At 40.8% G+C, this 14,945-nt stretch overlaps 1 protein-coding gene across 1 annotated transcript in view; it reads right to left on the reverse strand.

Annotated features, from left to right (window-relative positions):
• Window positions 1-14,945, reverse strand: part of nsf (N-ethylmaleimide sensitive factor, vesicle fusing ATPase) — a 75,548-nt gene that overhangs the window by 18,426 nt on the left and 42,177 nt on the right. Inside the window, exons 18-23 of the mRNA XM_022243306.2 lie at window positions 14,473-14,568; window positions 13,475-13,631; window positions 12,044-12,177; window positions 10,403-10,469; window positions 5,241-5,320; window positions 3,367-3,501 (exon numbers count right to left, since the gene is read on the reverse strand). Of these exons, the coding sequence (XP_022098998.1) occupies window positions 3,367-3,501; window positions 5,241-5,320; window positions 10,403-10,469; window positions 12,044-12,177; window positions 13,475-13,631; window positions 14,473-14,568 (669 nt within the window). The remainder of the gene's footprint in view (window positions 1-3,366; window positions 3,502-5,240; window positions 5,321-10,402; window positions 10,470-12,043; window positions 12,178-13,474; window positions 13,632-14,472; window positions 14,569-14,945) is intronic.

Below are 14,945 nucleotides of genomic sequence, written 5' to 3' on the forward strand. Positions count from 1 at the left end.
ATTGTGAAGCTGGTGATTATGATGCAAATTCATTTGCCTTTTCATTTCTTGGCAGCGCACAAAGGCCAATCACTATATATCTACAAGAGCCAGGGTATGCCTTCTTTCACCGTGTTCGCTCGAGCGTGGGCTGAGAATAATAGCTGAAAAGCGGGTTGAGGGATCTCAATTTTTATGGCATCTCTCACCGCTTCCCGATGAGAAGGGGTTAAGGACTTTGGCTTTGTAATTAACACAAATTCTCCACACATTGGGGCTTCCCCAGATGGACGTATTTCTTATTATTGCTGTGAGGAGGGGGTCCTAGAAATGAAATATCCATTTTATGCTTGCGACGCTCAAGTCGGTGAATATGCATCCCTTAAATATACATGCCTTGTGGTAAATGGTAAGGAGGTCACTCCTGATAGTAAACAAGCATACATGTATCAGATTCAAACACACATACATGCCCTGTTGACTATGCTGACTACGTGTTGTGGACCAGTGTTGTATCGGAGACCTTGATATCCGAGACCAAGACCAAAACCCGAGACTTACTCCTTCAAGACCAAGACCTGGACTTCGAGCACGAGACTTTTGCAGGTCGAGACCGAGACCACGACATCCGAGAACGAGACCAACCATAAACCAACATTTATTTTTTACCAAAAGGTAAATAGGGACAAACAGATGGCAGTACAATTAAGAAATAAAATGAAAACATTAGTATAAACACACACGCACAAATAGGTCAAATATATTTGTCTCATTTCTTTTATCAGTGATACTGCTCTACTTTTACCCTGACCTGGTCATTTTAAACCCGAGTGTCCCAAATGCTATGATGTGAACATCAAAACAAATGTCCTAAAACTGTTTTTTGTAAGCAAAACACTGAAAAACAAATATCCAAAAAAGATGTACCCAAACGAAACTACTAAAACAACACGTACCACTTACAAGACGGAATGAAAGCACTTTCACACGTGCACACAATTTGCAGTGTGCGCGCACACACACAGACTAGTTCTCGTCCCGGCCCTACATTCAGCAGTAGACTACGTAGGGAATGGAAACCAGTCTAGTGTGCGAATTCCGCTACTCACAGCCTCATCTCCATGGTGTCAAGCAGCATGGCTACTCTGGATTGGAAATAAAGTAACCTCCCAAGACCGAGACTCTGACAGGTGAGACCGAGACTGCAAAAAAAGGTCTTGAGACAGTCTCGAGACCGAGACCAGGTCTCGAGACCCACAACACTGTTGTGGACAAATACAGTTGTTCACATTGAGCGAATTGAACCAGATGCAAACATGTGGGATGAACTTCTTGAAAAATGCCGTGAATTTTTCTACAAAACAGTGCTACCAGAATTAACGGGCAAATTTTACGCCCAGGTCCAATCTGTTCATGATAAGCCAGGTATGCACTGCTACAAAGGATAACTGCGGAAGGTGGACAAGATGATCTCACAGAATAGTCAAGGATGTAATATCACCATAGTTGCCTCCAAATAAAGAAACTGCCAGAAAGGAAATGGTTCTACCCAGAGTGTCGTAAAGTACCAAGGAAAAGGGAAGAATAGAATTTAGATTGTAACTATCAGTTCTGCTTTGTAAGGAAAGTTGCTGCCCGGTTTCACTCTTAGATATTCAGTCAGTTTCACACTTTTCTGAAGCAAAAAAGAAAAACACTGGTTGAAAGAAAAATCCTATGTTCCTCATTGGGACTTGAACCGGACACCTCACCCCCTGGGTAGATCTCTACCACTTGAGCTAAGCAGTACAGTAGTATATTTTCTCAGGTTTTCCCTGTGAACCAAATTTTTGTCTTGATGTTGCATGGATGCACAACCAAGTAGAGTAATGAACGCAACATTTGGTATGGTAACCGTTTCATTTTCACCATCCCATGTTGTCGTTTCATTCTAAAAAGTGGCTTTTCATAAACTGTGGATATCCATAGTACATGAGGGAAATTTTCTATACCTCATAAACTGTAGAACTACAGGAAAACAAGAAGAAATGGATATGTTGACGTGCAGTATTCATCTAAACACATGTATCTGGTGCCAAACTGCAGTACAGCCTTGAGTTTTTGGACCTCCTGTCACAAGATTTAATGCCCCACACAGAACGACTAATGGATGTGCTTCACCTCACGTGTACAAATGATCAGTGCATGAGGCATTCTCTTTCAAAAAACTTTTCTTGAGAAATGGAAACACTTTGTATTCATATTTATACATGACATACCAGATTTCTGTACTTTTGCATAAATTGGTACTGAAAAAACATCTAAAAAAAAGATCTTCAATGACACCTGTACGAGGTACCCCTTTCTGGGATAACAAAAATCCATTCAGTCAAATGGTTCATTAATGGGCACGTGCTTGTGAGAAAATAAGACACAACTGTGATTTTGTCCAGAAGTGTAACATTACCATCCTTGGAAATGACAAAATCCATAGGAATTGTGCTGTGCAGGATAGCATGTTTCTGGCACAGATGTCCTATAATCCGCTCCATATGAATTCTCGAGTTAGCTATTCTGCATGGGTATTGAACTTGCTCTCAAGACAGTCGCAGCCCATCTCTTCTAAATGAAGAGATTAAGGGATTAGAAGCTCAGCACCCGTCATTCGAACACTACCTGCAATGTCAAACCCCTTGTCTGCCATCACAACATCCCCTGCATCCAATTTGTGAAGGAAAGATGAGTGTTAAAGCATTTGTCACTTGCTCTTCTGCCCCAACCTTGTGATAAATAAGATATGACTCCTTGAGGGGTGATGCCGATTAAAGTATTTTACAATGTTGTTGCTTTTTTATGACAACCATATTGCCTGATGAAAAAAAAAAAAAGAACCTGGATAGGAATGTACACGTACTCATTGAAAGAAAGAAGCAAAAAAGGTACATAACAAGTTAAAGGAGCTCTACGAAGGTAGCCTCTGCAACATCAAACTCAAGAGGATGCAATACATTTATCATTAAAAAAATTGCAAATTTACACATCAGCATTAAGGTGTGCATCCAGATTCATCAACACCACTTAAGAAATTTCATCAGAAGTAATGAATTGTTAGAATACCAAACCACAAAAATTGGAGTACAAATACTTTTCATGAACAGGTTAGTGTAGTGTTTCTTTCCTCACCTTCCACTTTTGTGGTCTAGGTTCAAATCCGGCTCATTCCACACGTGGAGTGGGTTTTCAGTCCCTACTCAAGTTCAAGGGTTTTCACCCCACCTCTAAACTGAACATTTTTTCATTGTCTTCTTGCCTCATTATCATGCTGTAATTGGCCCTAAATGAGCTATTGGATGAACACATAGAAATAAAATCCACGTAATAAGAGCAATGATTAAATGCAAACTATACCTCAATAACTGAACACAGTTGGTCTCCCGTTGACAAAGCAGGAACGTGGATGTGTGTGTTGAATATTGAAACCATCTCCATTTGCTGGAGAACTTCCTTCTGACTAGTGGTACCAATTATTAAGAGTTTTCTTCCCTGCAAACAGATGGAAAATATATTTTTAAGGCAATGGGTCTCAAAGTAAGCTTGGTAATCAAGGAAAATGAAACAATGGAAATATAAGAGCACATGTACATAGCCCATTACTATGAAAATTCAGCTATGAATCCACAACTTTCTTTTCAAAAAGTGTCAACGTGTAGAGAGACCAAAGACCTTCAGTCTAACCCTCCCAGATCCTTCTAAATCCTCTCTCAGGGTTCGCCATATTTTGGAGGATTGTACATGTAGAGCCACTACTACAAAAGGATTATACCGACCAGCAACATAATGAAATCATACTTTGTTTACATGTGTGCTTTCCTATTGCTTGTATCATACTACTAAAAACCATTACTGTTCCCTTTATTCCCATTGTTTGAACCTTTTCTTGACATGTCCCACAAGATCTGCGCATGAAACCAACAAAGCCTTGTGTTCAGGTCCTCAGGGTTGTTATCCCAGATAAACCTTTGATCAAGTCCTCACGCTTTTGTTCTTCCTTGTTCAGTTGAACTCTCATACCCCAAAGCATTTTACCTGAGGACTGACTTTCAGAGTTCCATTGTTCCCATCATGGAGCTATTAAACACAAGGAGTAAGAACAAAGTCCCTACAGACCGTAATCTGATTAACTGCTCCGGTCAGCTCCACAGGCAAGGTGCGGTTACCGGCCCCAGTGTTGAAGACCCAAGGCATTCTTTGTACACAGTGATCGCCACTGCCAGGTAGCTGGTAACCCACACACTCGCCATGTTTCGCTGCAGCATACTGGAGTAAATAAATGGTGGAAAAGATGCACGGAGAGGATGCGCAGTTCTCTTCTGTAGTCCTCAGGAGTCGGTGAGTGATCTCCACAGATGCGCCCGAAAATTCCAAATCAGCGGTGGTTATTTGGTAAAAGTCGGACTTTTTAAAATTCAGTTATGACATTTTGCGATTCCGGTGGTAGAGAACAAATACCCAAAATATGAACTGTGATATTTATTTCGTAAGTCGCAATCCTAGTGGTTCCTACAGTTAAAACAAGGCGGAAACATGCCGCAGGAATGCGGCATGTCGACAACATGGTGAGGTTTCATGCCGAGACAGTTGTGGACAATGACAGAAACTACAACAAATCTTCCCAATTTTTTTTTTTATTTTCCTCTGGACTAGATACATTCGCTCAGTTTTCTTGTGCGTATTTTTTGGAGAGTTTGTATTAGTTAGTAATTTTGTTTATTATTAAAAGAGACGTTTTGGGGATGTAAAGACGTAACCATACTTTCATTGTCATTGGAATATCAGAACAATCACTACATTTATCGAAGTTTAAGTCTCCGATGACGATGGTTTCCGTCTCAAGGCGGCCATGTTGAACATGCGGAAGTGTTAGAGACACGCATGCGTGGTACCCACGATCCTTTGCAAATGCAACTCCGAGCATTCTTTACAGCCCGCCAACGGCGCGTAATTTGTTTTGTCCTTGCAGCACGTGCAGTGCTTGCGGTGGCCATCATTGACCCTTTTCATCTCTGTATGTGCTGACTCCTTGTGTTTAATAGCTCCATGTTCTCACGTTTCCCTCCATCTACGGTGACACCAAATCAGATTTGTACGTGAACACAAACCATACATGGTGCTAGTAAGGATGTTTCATTCAATGTTTGTTTTTGGGTCTGATATATTGATCCCTACAGAATAAAATATTTCAGGGCATGAGATGTTTTTGATTCTTTTAAACTATTTCGTACCTTAGGAGGGATTTTTTTCAGCAAAACAAGCAAGGCCTGAAGAACAAGATTGGAGAATCTTGGACCAATTGGTACATAATCTAATGAGAAAGAACAAAGAAGAAGTAAATTGGTTATAATCTCACTGAAACTCAAGGGTACTTGACGTAAAGCAGGACAAAGCATTTTACACTACTTGTACAACAGTGCTTGTACCAAATCATCGTACTTCAATGAATCAAAGCAGTTAAAATGACATTTCTGATGGTTACATGTACATCAGGTCAACAGATGACATGCTGAAGGAGTATGGTTTAGCTCACTTCACTTGAACTCGGAATGGGTGATCTATTTCAGTTATGTAGAACAGTTGCTGGTTTACAGCAATCACATTTTGTAATGAAACACTGAGGAATTCACCGACTTAAAAGGTCCCTGAGCAAACCTAGCAACAAGAGTAGTAAGAAATGCAACCCCACCCCCAAAATGGGTCATTAATGAAATGTTCATGTCATTCAGGTTTGCTTGGAAACGTTTCGGAAAATACATAAACATGAGCTCCTCAAATACTAATTTCCTTTCTACACTTATGAATTGTTTAGGTTATGTTTCTGTAATCTGGCAGATCATGTTCTACTAAATACAGGAGAGTAAAGGAATTAAATAAACAGGGGAAAGCTGCTGTAATGAACACAATGAGGTCCACACAAAGTGTTCGGTATGGCAGTCATTTATTTTTGCAAATGATTGCTTGAAAATCACATGCAACACAATGTATAGTTACATTGGCTCCTATAGATAAAATGCCACTTTGATAAATGGACTGCACTGGGAACCATGCTAATACAGCACCACTGGAGGCACTGGAGTGCTGCAAGCTCATCTGACGATGAGTATGTGTTCGGAGTATCGTCATCAAACATCCGGTTATCACGGTAACAGTCAACGAAACTCCCATGCCAGCCATCATTGATACAGGTGCGTCAGTTAATGTCATGTGTCTGGCTGTATACAACAAACTGTCCTCCAAACCGCCACTGTGCAAGGACAATGCAGCCAAAGTCTTTGCCTATGGTAGTTCAACACCCCTGGAGATTGTTGGCACATTTGACACTTCTATCGCTTATAAGGGGTCCCAAGTGAACTGCACCTTCTGTGTTACCAAAACCACTGGAGACACATTGATCAGTTTCCGAACAGCGTCTGCTCTCCGGGTCATTCATGTGGCCTACAACCTTCACCCCGACAACCCCCATAAGCCCATGGACAGTCTTGTGGAACAATTCGCAGATCGTTTCACTGGTATTGGCAAGTTAAAGAACATTCAGTGCAAGCTACACGTGGACGAGACTGTCCGACCGATTGCCCTGCCACACCGTCGTATCCCGTTCCATGTCCGCAAGAAAGTTGAGAACGAACTTGACAAGCTACTTCGCCTTGATATCATTGAGCCGGTACGCAATGAGCCAACTCCGTGGGTCTCACCCATACATGTGGTCGAAAAACCTAATCGACCAGGTGAGATTCGTATGTGCGTGGACATGCGAAATGTCAATGCTGCTATTAAACGCGAACGCCACATAACACCCACCATCGACAACATCCTCGCTCAGGTCAATGGCGCTACCGTGTTCAGCAAAATGGACCTTAACGCAGGCTACCACCAAGTTGAGCTAGCCCCAGAATCGCGCCACCTGACTGTATTTTCAACGCACAAAGGCTTGTTCCGTTACAAGCGTTTGAATTTCGGCGTAAGCTCAGCAGAGGAAGTCTTCCAAAACACGATCTCCTCAGCTCTCTGTGGCCTGGTGGGTACGCTAAACATCAGCGATGACATCCTCGTGTTTGGTCGCACGCAAGCCGAACATGACACACGACTTGCAGCCTGTCTGCAACGTCTTCGCGAATGCAACCTAACTCTGAACAGAGATAAGTGCAGTTTCGGTCAGTTACGTGTTGAATACTTTGGCCATGTATTCAGTTCCAGTGGCATCTCTCCCGACAAGAAGAAAGTCGAAGCCATCCAACAAGTTCGTGACCCCACCAATGCCAGCGAGGTCAGGAGTTTCCTTGGCCTGGTAACGTACTGTAGCCGGTTTATACCAGACCTTGCCACTATTTCCGCCCCACTGCGCGAGTTGACCAAGAAAGACTCCACCTGGAACTGGGGACCAGAACACCAGCAAGCGCTCACGTAGATTCGTAAAAGCATCACACACTGTTGTACCATGGCATACTTCGACCCCGGCAAGAAGACTGAACTGCTCGTTGATGCTAGCCCGGTCGGCCTAGCTGGTATTCTTGCCCAAAGCAACGACAGGGATGAACTGTCGATTGTTGCTCTTGCCAGTCGATCTCTGACACCCGTTGAACAGCGGTATTCCCAGACGGAACGCGAAGTTCTCGCCATCACTTGGGCAATACTTCACTTCCACCTCTATGTGTACGGTAGCACCTTCCGCGTTATCACAGATCACAAACCGTTGGTCCCACTGTTCAATAACCAGCACAGCCAAGCTCTGGTTAATGAAGTTGCAGGAGTACAACTTCACCGTTGAGTATCAGCAAGGAAAGCTGAATCCCGCGGACTATATGTCACGAACGCCGTGCCCAAGTCAGTCACCCTCGACAAAATCCGCACTGCCACTCGCGACGAGCGGGTTCTCCAGTCGACCATCGACGCGGTCGCCACCCATAGCTGGGACACACTCTTGAGACAACCCCACAACCAAGAGACTCTCGCGACCCTCAAGAGTCTACATAAAGTGCGCGAAGAACTAACAGCAACAACTGATCGCGACCTGCTGCTGCGTGGAAATCATATCGTGATTCCACAAGCACTCGCACAATCGATTATCGACATTGCTCACGAAGGACACCAAAGCATGACAAAGACTAAACAGCTACTTCGTGAGAAAGTGTGGTTTCCCAACATGGACACACCCGTCGACAACACGGTTCGCGACTGCCTCTCATGTCCGTTGACAACCCCGAATGACACTCGAACACCACTCACTATGTCTACACTCCCAGACGGCCCATGGCTCGAAGTCAGCATCGATTTCTGTGATCTCCCCACAGGAGAACATCTCCTCGTAGTCATGGACGATTACAGTCATTTTCCCGAAATCGAAATCGTGACTTTCACTTCTGCCCGTTCAGTAATTCCCAAACTGGATCGTATCTTCGCCACGTTTGGCATTCCAAAGGTAGTATGCTCTGAAAACGGGCTACCCTTCATCCTTCGCAGACTACCTCGGGTTCCATCATCGGAAAATCACCCCACGTTGGCCCCTTGCCAGTGGGGAGGTGGAACAGTTCATGAAAACAATCAAAAAGACATATCGCACCACAATCACAGACGGAATACCGTGGAAGCAAGCTCTCTATAAGTTCCTGCGAAATTACCCAGCAACGCCGCATGCTACGACAGGAGTTGCATCTGCAACGCTACTCTTTGGCAGGCCCCCGATTTGTGCACGGTCTCCCTGAGACCGTGCACAAATCGCGAGCCAAACCTGTCAGATCGCGTGACAAATGCAAGAAAGCCGCGATGAAACAATACGCTGACAACAGAGAGCAGGCACGTCCCAAGAACATTGAAATCGGTGATACAGTTCTTCTACGACGCGATGGACTAGTCGCAAAACACCAAACCCCATACCATACTCACCCCTACACTGTGACTGCCAAAAAAGGATCTATGGTAACAGCTCAGCGTGGCACTCACACAGTCACACGCAACATCTCGCGACACAAACTCATCCAAACCAACACACCAATCCAGCAGGATCCGGAGGAATCCGACATTGAGGACGTGACAAATCCAACACACACTCCTACTCGAGCACCAGCACCGCGCCAGAACCCTGCTCGAAATCGCCACCCACCTGCTCACCTAAGACTATGTGACTTAAAGACTGTAGGAAAGACACCTGCATGTTGGACACTTTTGTTTAATTTGCTTGAGGACATCTGCACAAGTGTGTTTACCCAATTTGTTTTCCTGTTTATGTTTAGAGAACTTCAAGTTTGGAAAAAGAAAAAAAATGGCTGAAAGAAAATGCAACTTTGTAACTGTGACTAGCTCAAAAGAAATAATAATAGTAACCAACTGTGACTCTAGCTCAAAACAAAGATAATAATAACGATAAGGCATATATATTTGAAGACAGTACAAAAATGGACAGTGAAGCTTTTCTCAGCTAACTCCCAGTTTTGAATCTTATTTAATTAGTCGTCTGCTTCACATTTACAAAATCACTCTTTTATGTACACAGTTATCATTCAAGGTGGAAAGGGATGTAGTATTCTTAAAACATGTCCAAACTGGGACACCGTACATATACTTTGGAACGCATTAAAGGTCAAGGGTCACGCATTCCTCGTGACTGCAGTACAGCCACCTAAAACAGCGTGTACGTCTCACTCTCTCATTCTAAGCTAAACGCCTTAGGATATCACAATGTCAGCAATTACACGTCAGGCTAGCATTTTGAAAGCACTTGAAACTAGACAGATATTTATCAAAGATTTCTCAGAGATAAGTAACAAAGGCTAGGGTCTATCTGCATCTGTATGTTCTGTTCTGAGGGATTTTTGGAGGTCAAATCTTCCAGTTTTTTGTTGTTTAAAGCAAATTTGTGCACAAAGAACTTAGGAGGCAAAGGAGATGTTCAGAATACCTGAATGTTTGCTATGGCTAAATAGCAATGATTCACAGTACATAAATGTGAAACCTGTTTTGGCAATAAAAACAGTTTCCCTAAATTTTTCTAAACTTCCTTACTCGAAGACCAAGAATTTTGCGAGCTTATATGTACTATGGTACCTAAGTGTATAATTTGGGAGTGGTTCTGACATCAACAATCAGATACTTGGGTGCTCTGTTCTGATGCACATTTCCTAGTAAATTTCTCTTGGGTCATTCTATGTAAAATCACCAAAAATCCAAACTTTACTGATGTTTGATGTTTGGAATAAAGTGGCTGTTTCATCCCTGTTGGACAACAGTTTTTGCATTACAGACTGCCATTTTCCCCCAATTTTGACTAAACTGGGTACAGCCATCAATTTTCAACTGACCACACCTTCCTAACTTATACGCCAAATTTGTTGATATTGTTCTCTTTGGAAAGGTAATATCACGGGGAGTTCAAATATGCTACTCAAGCACAACTTACCAAGAAGCCTCTCGATATCGTCAACAACGACACAGCTGAGTTCTGACTTGTAAGCATCCTCAAAGATCTATTCAAAACATTTGGAACAACACAAGCTTCTAATAAAAAGTGAAAAGACCACCAACATAAGAGAACGCTTTCATGAAAGTGCAGATAAAATGTCATTTTCAAGGTAAATCCAGTTATTAATCCTAAATTGCTCAGAGCTTATTCATGAACAGCATTAACTGTTGGCCAGAAGAGGCCTTTGGTACTGTTATTAGAGCTAAGATCCTAACAATAATACCCATAATACATGTGTATACTGTGCCTAACCAGCTTACTTTTGGGCTGTACTCAGATTCTCTGATGCACTTATTGTCACCAGCAGAATGGCAGATGCTTGACCTACTGAGATCTCTGAGATAATGCACAATCAGTATGCTTGGCTTATCTGCCATGTTTGATATTACAAGGTTGTTGCTATACAGGTGCTGATTTCTAACTTTCAGTGTCTTTAACTGTTTTAAAATTTATGATGACAAATAGAAGACGTAAGTCTCTATTCTGAAAACAGTGTTGAGTATAGTGCTGTTCCTTGAATTCAGCACCATTCCTCTGCACGACTAGAAAGTGATGCCCATTGATGTCCAAGCAATCAATAGTAAGAAACATATTGCATTGTCATATCTGACCTCAATACTGTTTTTCATTGGCCCAGACCAATCAAGTTGGTAGGGCAACAAAAGCCCATGTTACACTCACCATCAGACATCACACCAGCTGGGTTCGTATAATATTGAGTGCACAAATGTACCCAAGTATGCACCCTTAAATCGAACAGGATAATGCAAGGACCACTGATCGCTTATGTTCAAAGAGTCCTTTGTTGCCCTTTATTCCCTCAAAAAAAAAAATTAAAATCTTCATCAAGGTAGAGATAAGACAAAACAATTGTTTGCCACAGGTGCAATGTGTCCCTAGGTTCCAAATGTCATATCTCCCACCACAGCTTTCAAAACCTGTTGGTCGTCATGTACAAACAACAGCTAAAAAAAGCTGAAATTCAACCCCATTCTGACTGGGCTTGTCAGGAGTTATACACAGTTTTATAATGTAGACATTTTTTGCATGAAATTCACACATATTATAATTATACATTGTGTACGCATTGTTATGTATTTTATTGTTTAACTGTTGTCACATACTGTTTACCCCGGCATCAGTGTAAGATATGATAATTATGATAAGATGGAAAATACACAACTTGATAGAAAACAGAATGTATTCTAATAAATTTACATGACACAATTGCCAAGCAACATGAAAACACTTGGGATGATTTTTGTGAATTTGGTATCAAAAGCTGTGCAAGACTTCAAAGAAAAAAGTCATGACATGTCGAAAGTAAGGAGAGTTGGGAAGTCAGGACAGTTTGATATCAGCAGTGGTTTGGAGTAGCAACAAACTTTCCATGGGGGAGGGGTCCAATTAATACCCCTCCCAGTCTGTATGTGAAATTCCCATAATCTTGTACAGAGCTGATTCACAAAAAAAAAACCGAACCAAAAAAATGAAAATCAGCTGACGAGCTGAATTTTCACACCCATGTCTGTGTCTACCCACTGGCTCTGGTGATTGGCTAACCAGTCCATGACATACCTTTTTAATAGCCTGACATTTAGCACTTTCAGAATAGCCAACCATGTCTTCTGGGGAACATATCTTCACAAACGGAAATTCTGACTTCATCGACAGAGTAGCAGCAAGAGCTGTCTTTCCACTTCCTGGAGGACCTGATTAAGGAATGATGCCAAAGTTAATGTCTCTCAAATATGACATCCAAAATGCCACATGACATTGAAAGTAAACATAGTGAAGCCACTGGTGCTCAAAGCTTTCTAAATATCAAATGGATACTGAGAAAAACAACAAAAAATGACAAAAAGTTAATGTCATTCTCTTTAACATACACAATTTAAAGTAGTATGAGATAAAAAATATGTATCAATATCCCAATGCGGTCAATATTTTGGTACCAACCCAGGGACTAACATTTTATTAATGAAACCTTGTTTAATGAAGGGTTAGAAAGTGGGGGTATTTCTGTGATGATGTCTTGCAAAATATTTTGACTTGCAAGGATATAGTCCAATATTAAGAATACATGGACAGGACAGTTACAGTTTATTTAACAGAGCATTTCATTTCAGAGCATCAGCAAAATACAAAAATACTTTACCATTATGATCAAGAATGTTATTTTGGTATCTGAATGTCAGCACAGCACCTGTGAATTATCATTATGAGTGACTACAATATGCTCATTATGTTAGATTGCATTGGTCCTGATCTTCTAAAATAGCTAAGAAGAGGCATGATTCCATTTAGATTATTACACTTCCAACCATGCTCTCACACAGATCTGCATCAATACACTGATACCTTTATGAAAGACTGTTCTACAAACTTATGTGTTAACTCTTTTCATGTTCATAGCATTTTAAATTTAACTGGATAGACCTTGTTCAGAGCTACAGACTGTAATAATAACTACCAGGCAACAATGCCATGAATGACTATTCCAATTAGAACCTGTGATAAAAATATTGTAATTTACAGTAGCCACTGTAAATGATTTAAGAGACTTTTGTTAAATTAAACATATTACAACTTTTATGGCAAAACAATACAACTGTGAATCATTATGACATAATTGTCATCAGGTCAAAGGGATTTGGAATCAGAGTTTGTCTCTCCTACACAAGTTAGAATCCTGACGTAAATAATTAGCAAAATGGAAAGAAAAATTGAAAAAAAATGCAGAAGAAACTCAAATTTGTACTTTCAACATTTAACCCTTAGTTCCAAAAACGTACAATCAAGGATTCTGGTTTACATGGAAGTATGACATACTGCAGGCAATTACATGTGGGTAAAGAAGTGATTTTACGTAGTTTTGTTGGTAAATACATGTACTTCCTGTATTAGAGGTTTTTTCTTTACATGTATATGATATGATACAAATTTTTCATTTCCAGGTTTTGTGATAAAATTCAGACTAAATATCTGATGTAAACACTTCCTACTGACCTTCCATAAGCAAGCTTACTAGTGGTGTACGATTGCTAAGTTTAGTTTGTTGCACTACGAGCTCTCCATCAGCCAGTACCCGTGCTACTGGTTCACCAAAGTTGATTATGCCATTGAGGATGTAGTTGCTGAAACTTTCATCACTAACTCCAAATGCCTAAATAAAAGAACAGACTTTTAAAATACCTGCGATTTAGTGATAAGTTTGCAAAAAACCCCCAAAATTACATGTTAGTCTTGCTCTTTCCATGATTTGGATGGAAAAATAAATACAATGAAAGAATGGCAAGACCTTTGAAAGTAATATGCAATTCAAGTTGAATATTCACAATTTTAATGATTCCATTTGTAAAATATATGTGAACTTTAATAGTGAAGTGCGGAATTGCTGAAAAAAAAAACCACTGTGCCGCTGAAAAACCCGGTTCCACGGTCATAATTGTGGGTTCAGAGATTTAACCTGGGCTTTGATATTTAAATCAATGTACTGCTTTGAAAAAAAAAGAGCCCTGTTTTGGCCACAGGTCCAACTGGGATTGCGCACAATGCCATTTGTTACGAGTTTTTAATATTTTAAGCATATCTGGGTACCTACTATTGACATAAAACAGGTACCCAGTTCCAAAAATACCTGTAAATGCACGCCCCTAAAAGCTACATGTATAATGTAATTACAAGAGCATAACTTGCAGTGCAAAGTGAAGCCTTCTAGATGCATCCATGTTTATGCATAAACCTTTGGAAAATTTGAAATTTTGTATGGCTTTGCAACAGCTATTTGCATGTCTGCATCTGTATTGTAAAATGACGCGACAAAGAAGCCAATATACCAAACTACTAAATGCACTAGTAGTTAAGAAGCATTATGGTTTGTTTCTTGTAACACAATTGCATGTGTGCTGGACAGTTTGCTGAGGCTGTTTAGTGTGTCACATCTAATGATAACATTTAATTTAGTTAAAGAATACACAAAAGAATTTCAGTGAATATATACTTACTGGTTTGATATCATTCGCCAGTGCAATCATAAAATCTGATTTCTGAACTTGCATTTTCTCAGCTGCTTCATAATCCACTTCAACTTTTGAAGAGGCCTACAAAAGAGCAAGCGTTATCTTCAGTTTGGGACAAATAATGGTCTGTACTCAAAACATGAAGTTTTAAAGGTGACTACAGCAACAACATGACACAGACTTGTACTGCTTGGTAACAAAAATTTCCACTAGAAATTTTCTAAGGGGAACTTTCCACTTCATTAGTGGACATTCATTTTGGAAGTAAGCAACTACACCAAACTGTATTTGGGAGATTTAACATTTAGTTAAGTGTATAAAGTCAGTCAGAGCTGGTTATTCATTACTGTAGTTTTTAAGTAAGTGCACAATCAATACATTTGGAGCAAAGTTTTCATTACTGGCCAGTGAGGGCAGCTTGAAAAACTTACACCAGTAAAATACCAGCTTACTTCATG

The sequence above is a fragment of the Acanthaster planci genome, linkage group LG03 (genome assembly GCF_054643075.1).
Source record: "Acanthaster planci isolate LZ-2023a linkage group LG03, COTS_SCS, whole genome shotgun sequence".
NCBI lineage: Eukaryota > Metazoa > Echinodermata > Asteroidea > Valvatida > Acanthasteridae > Acanthaster > Acanthaster planci.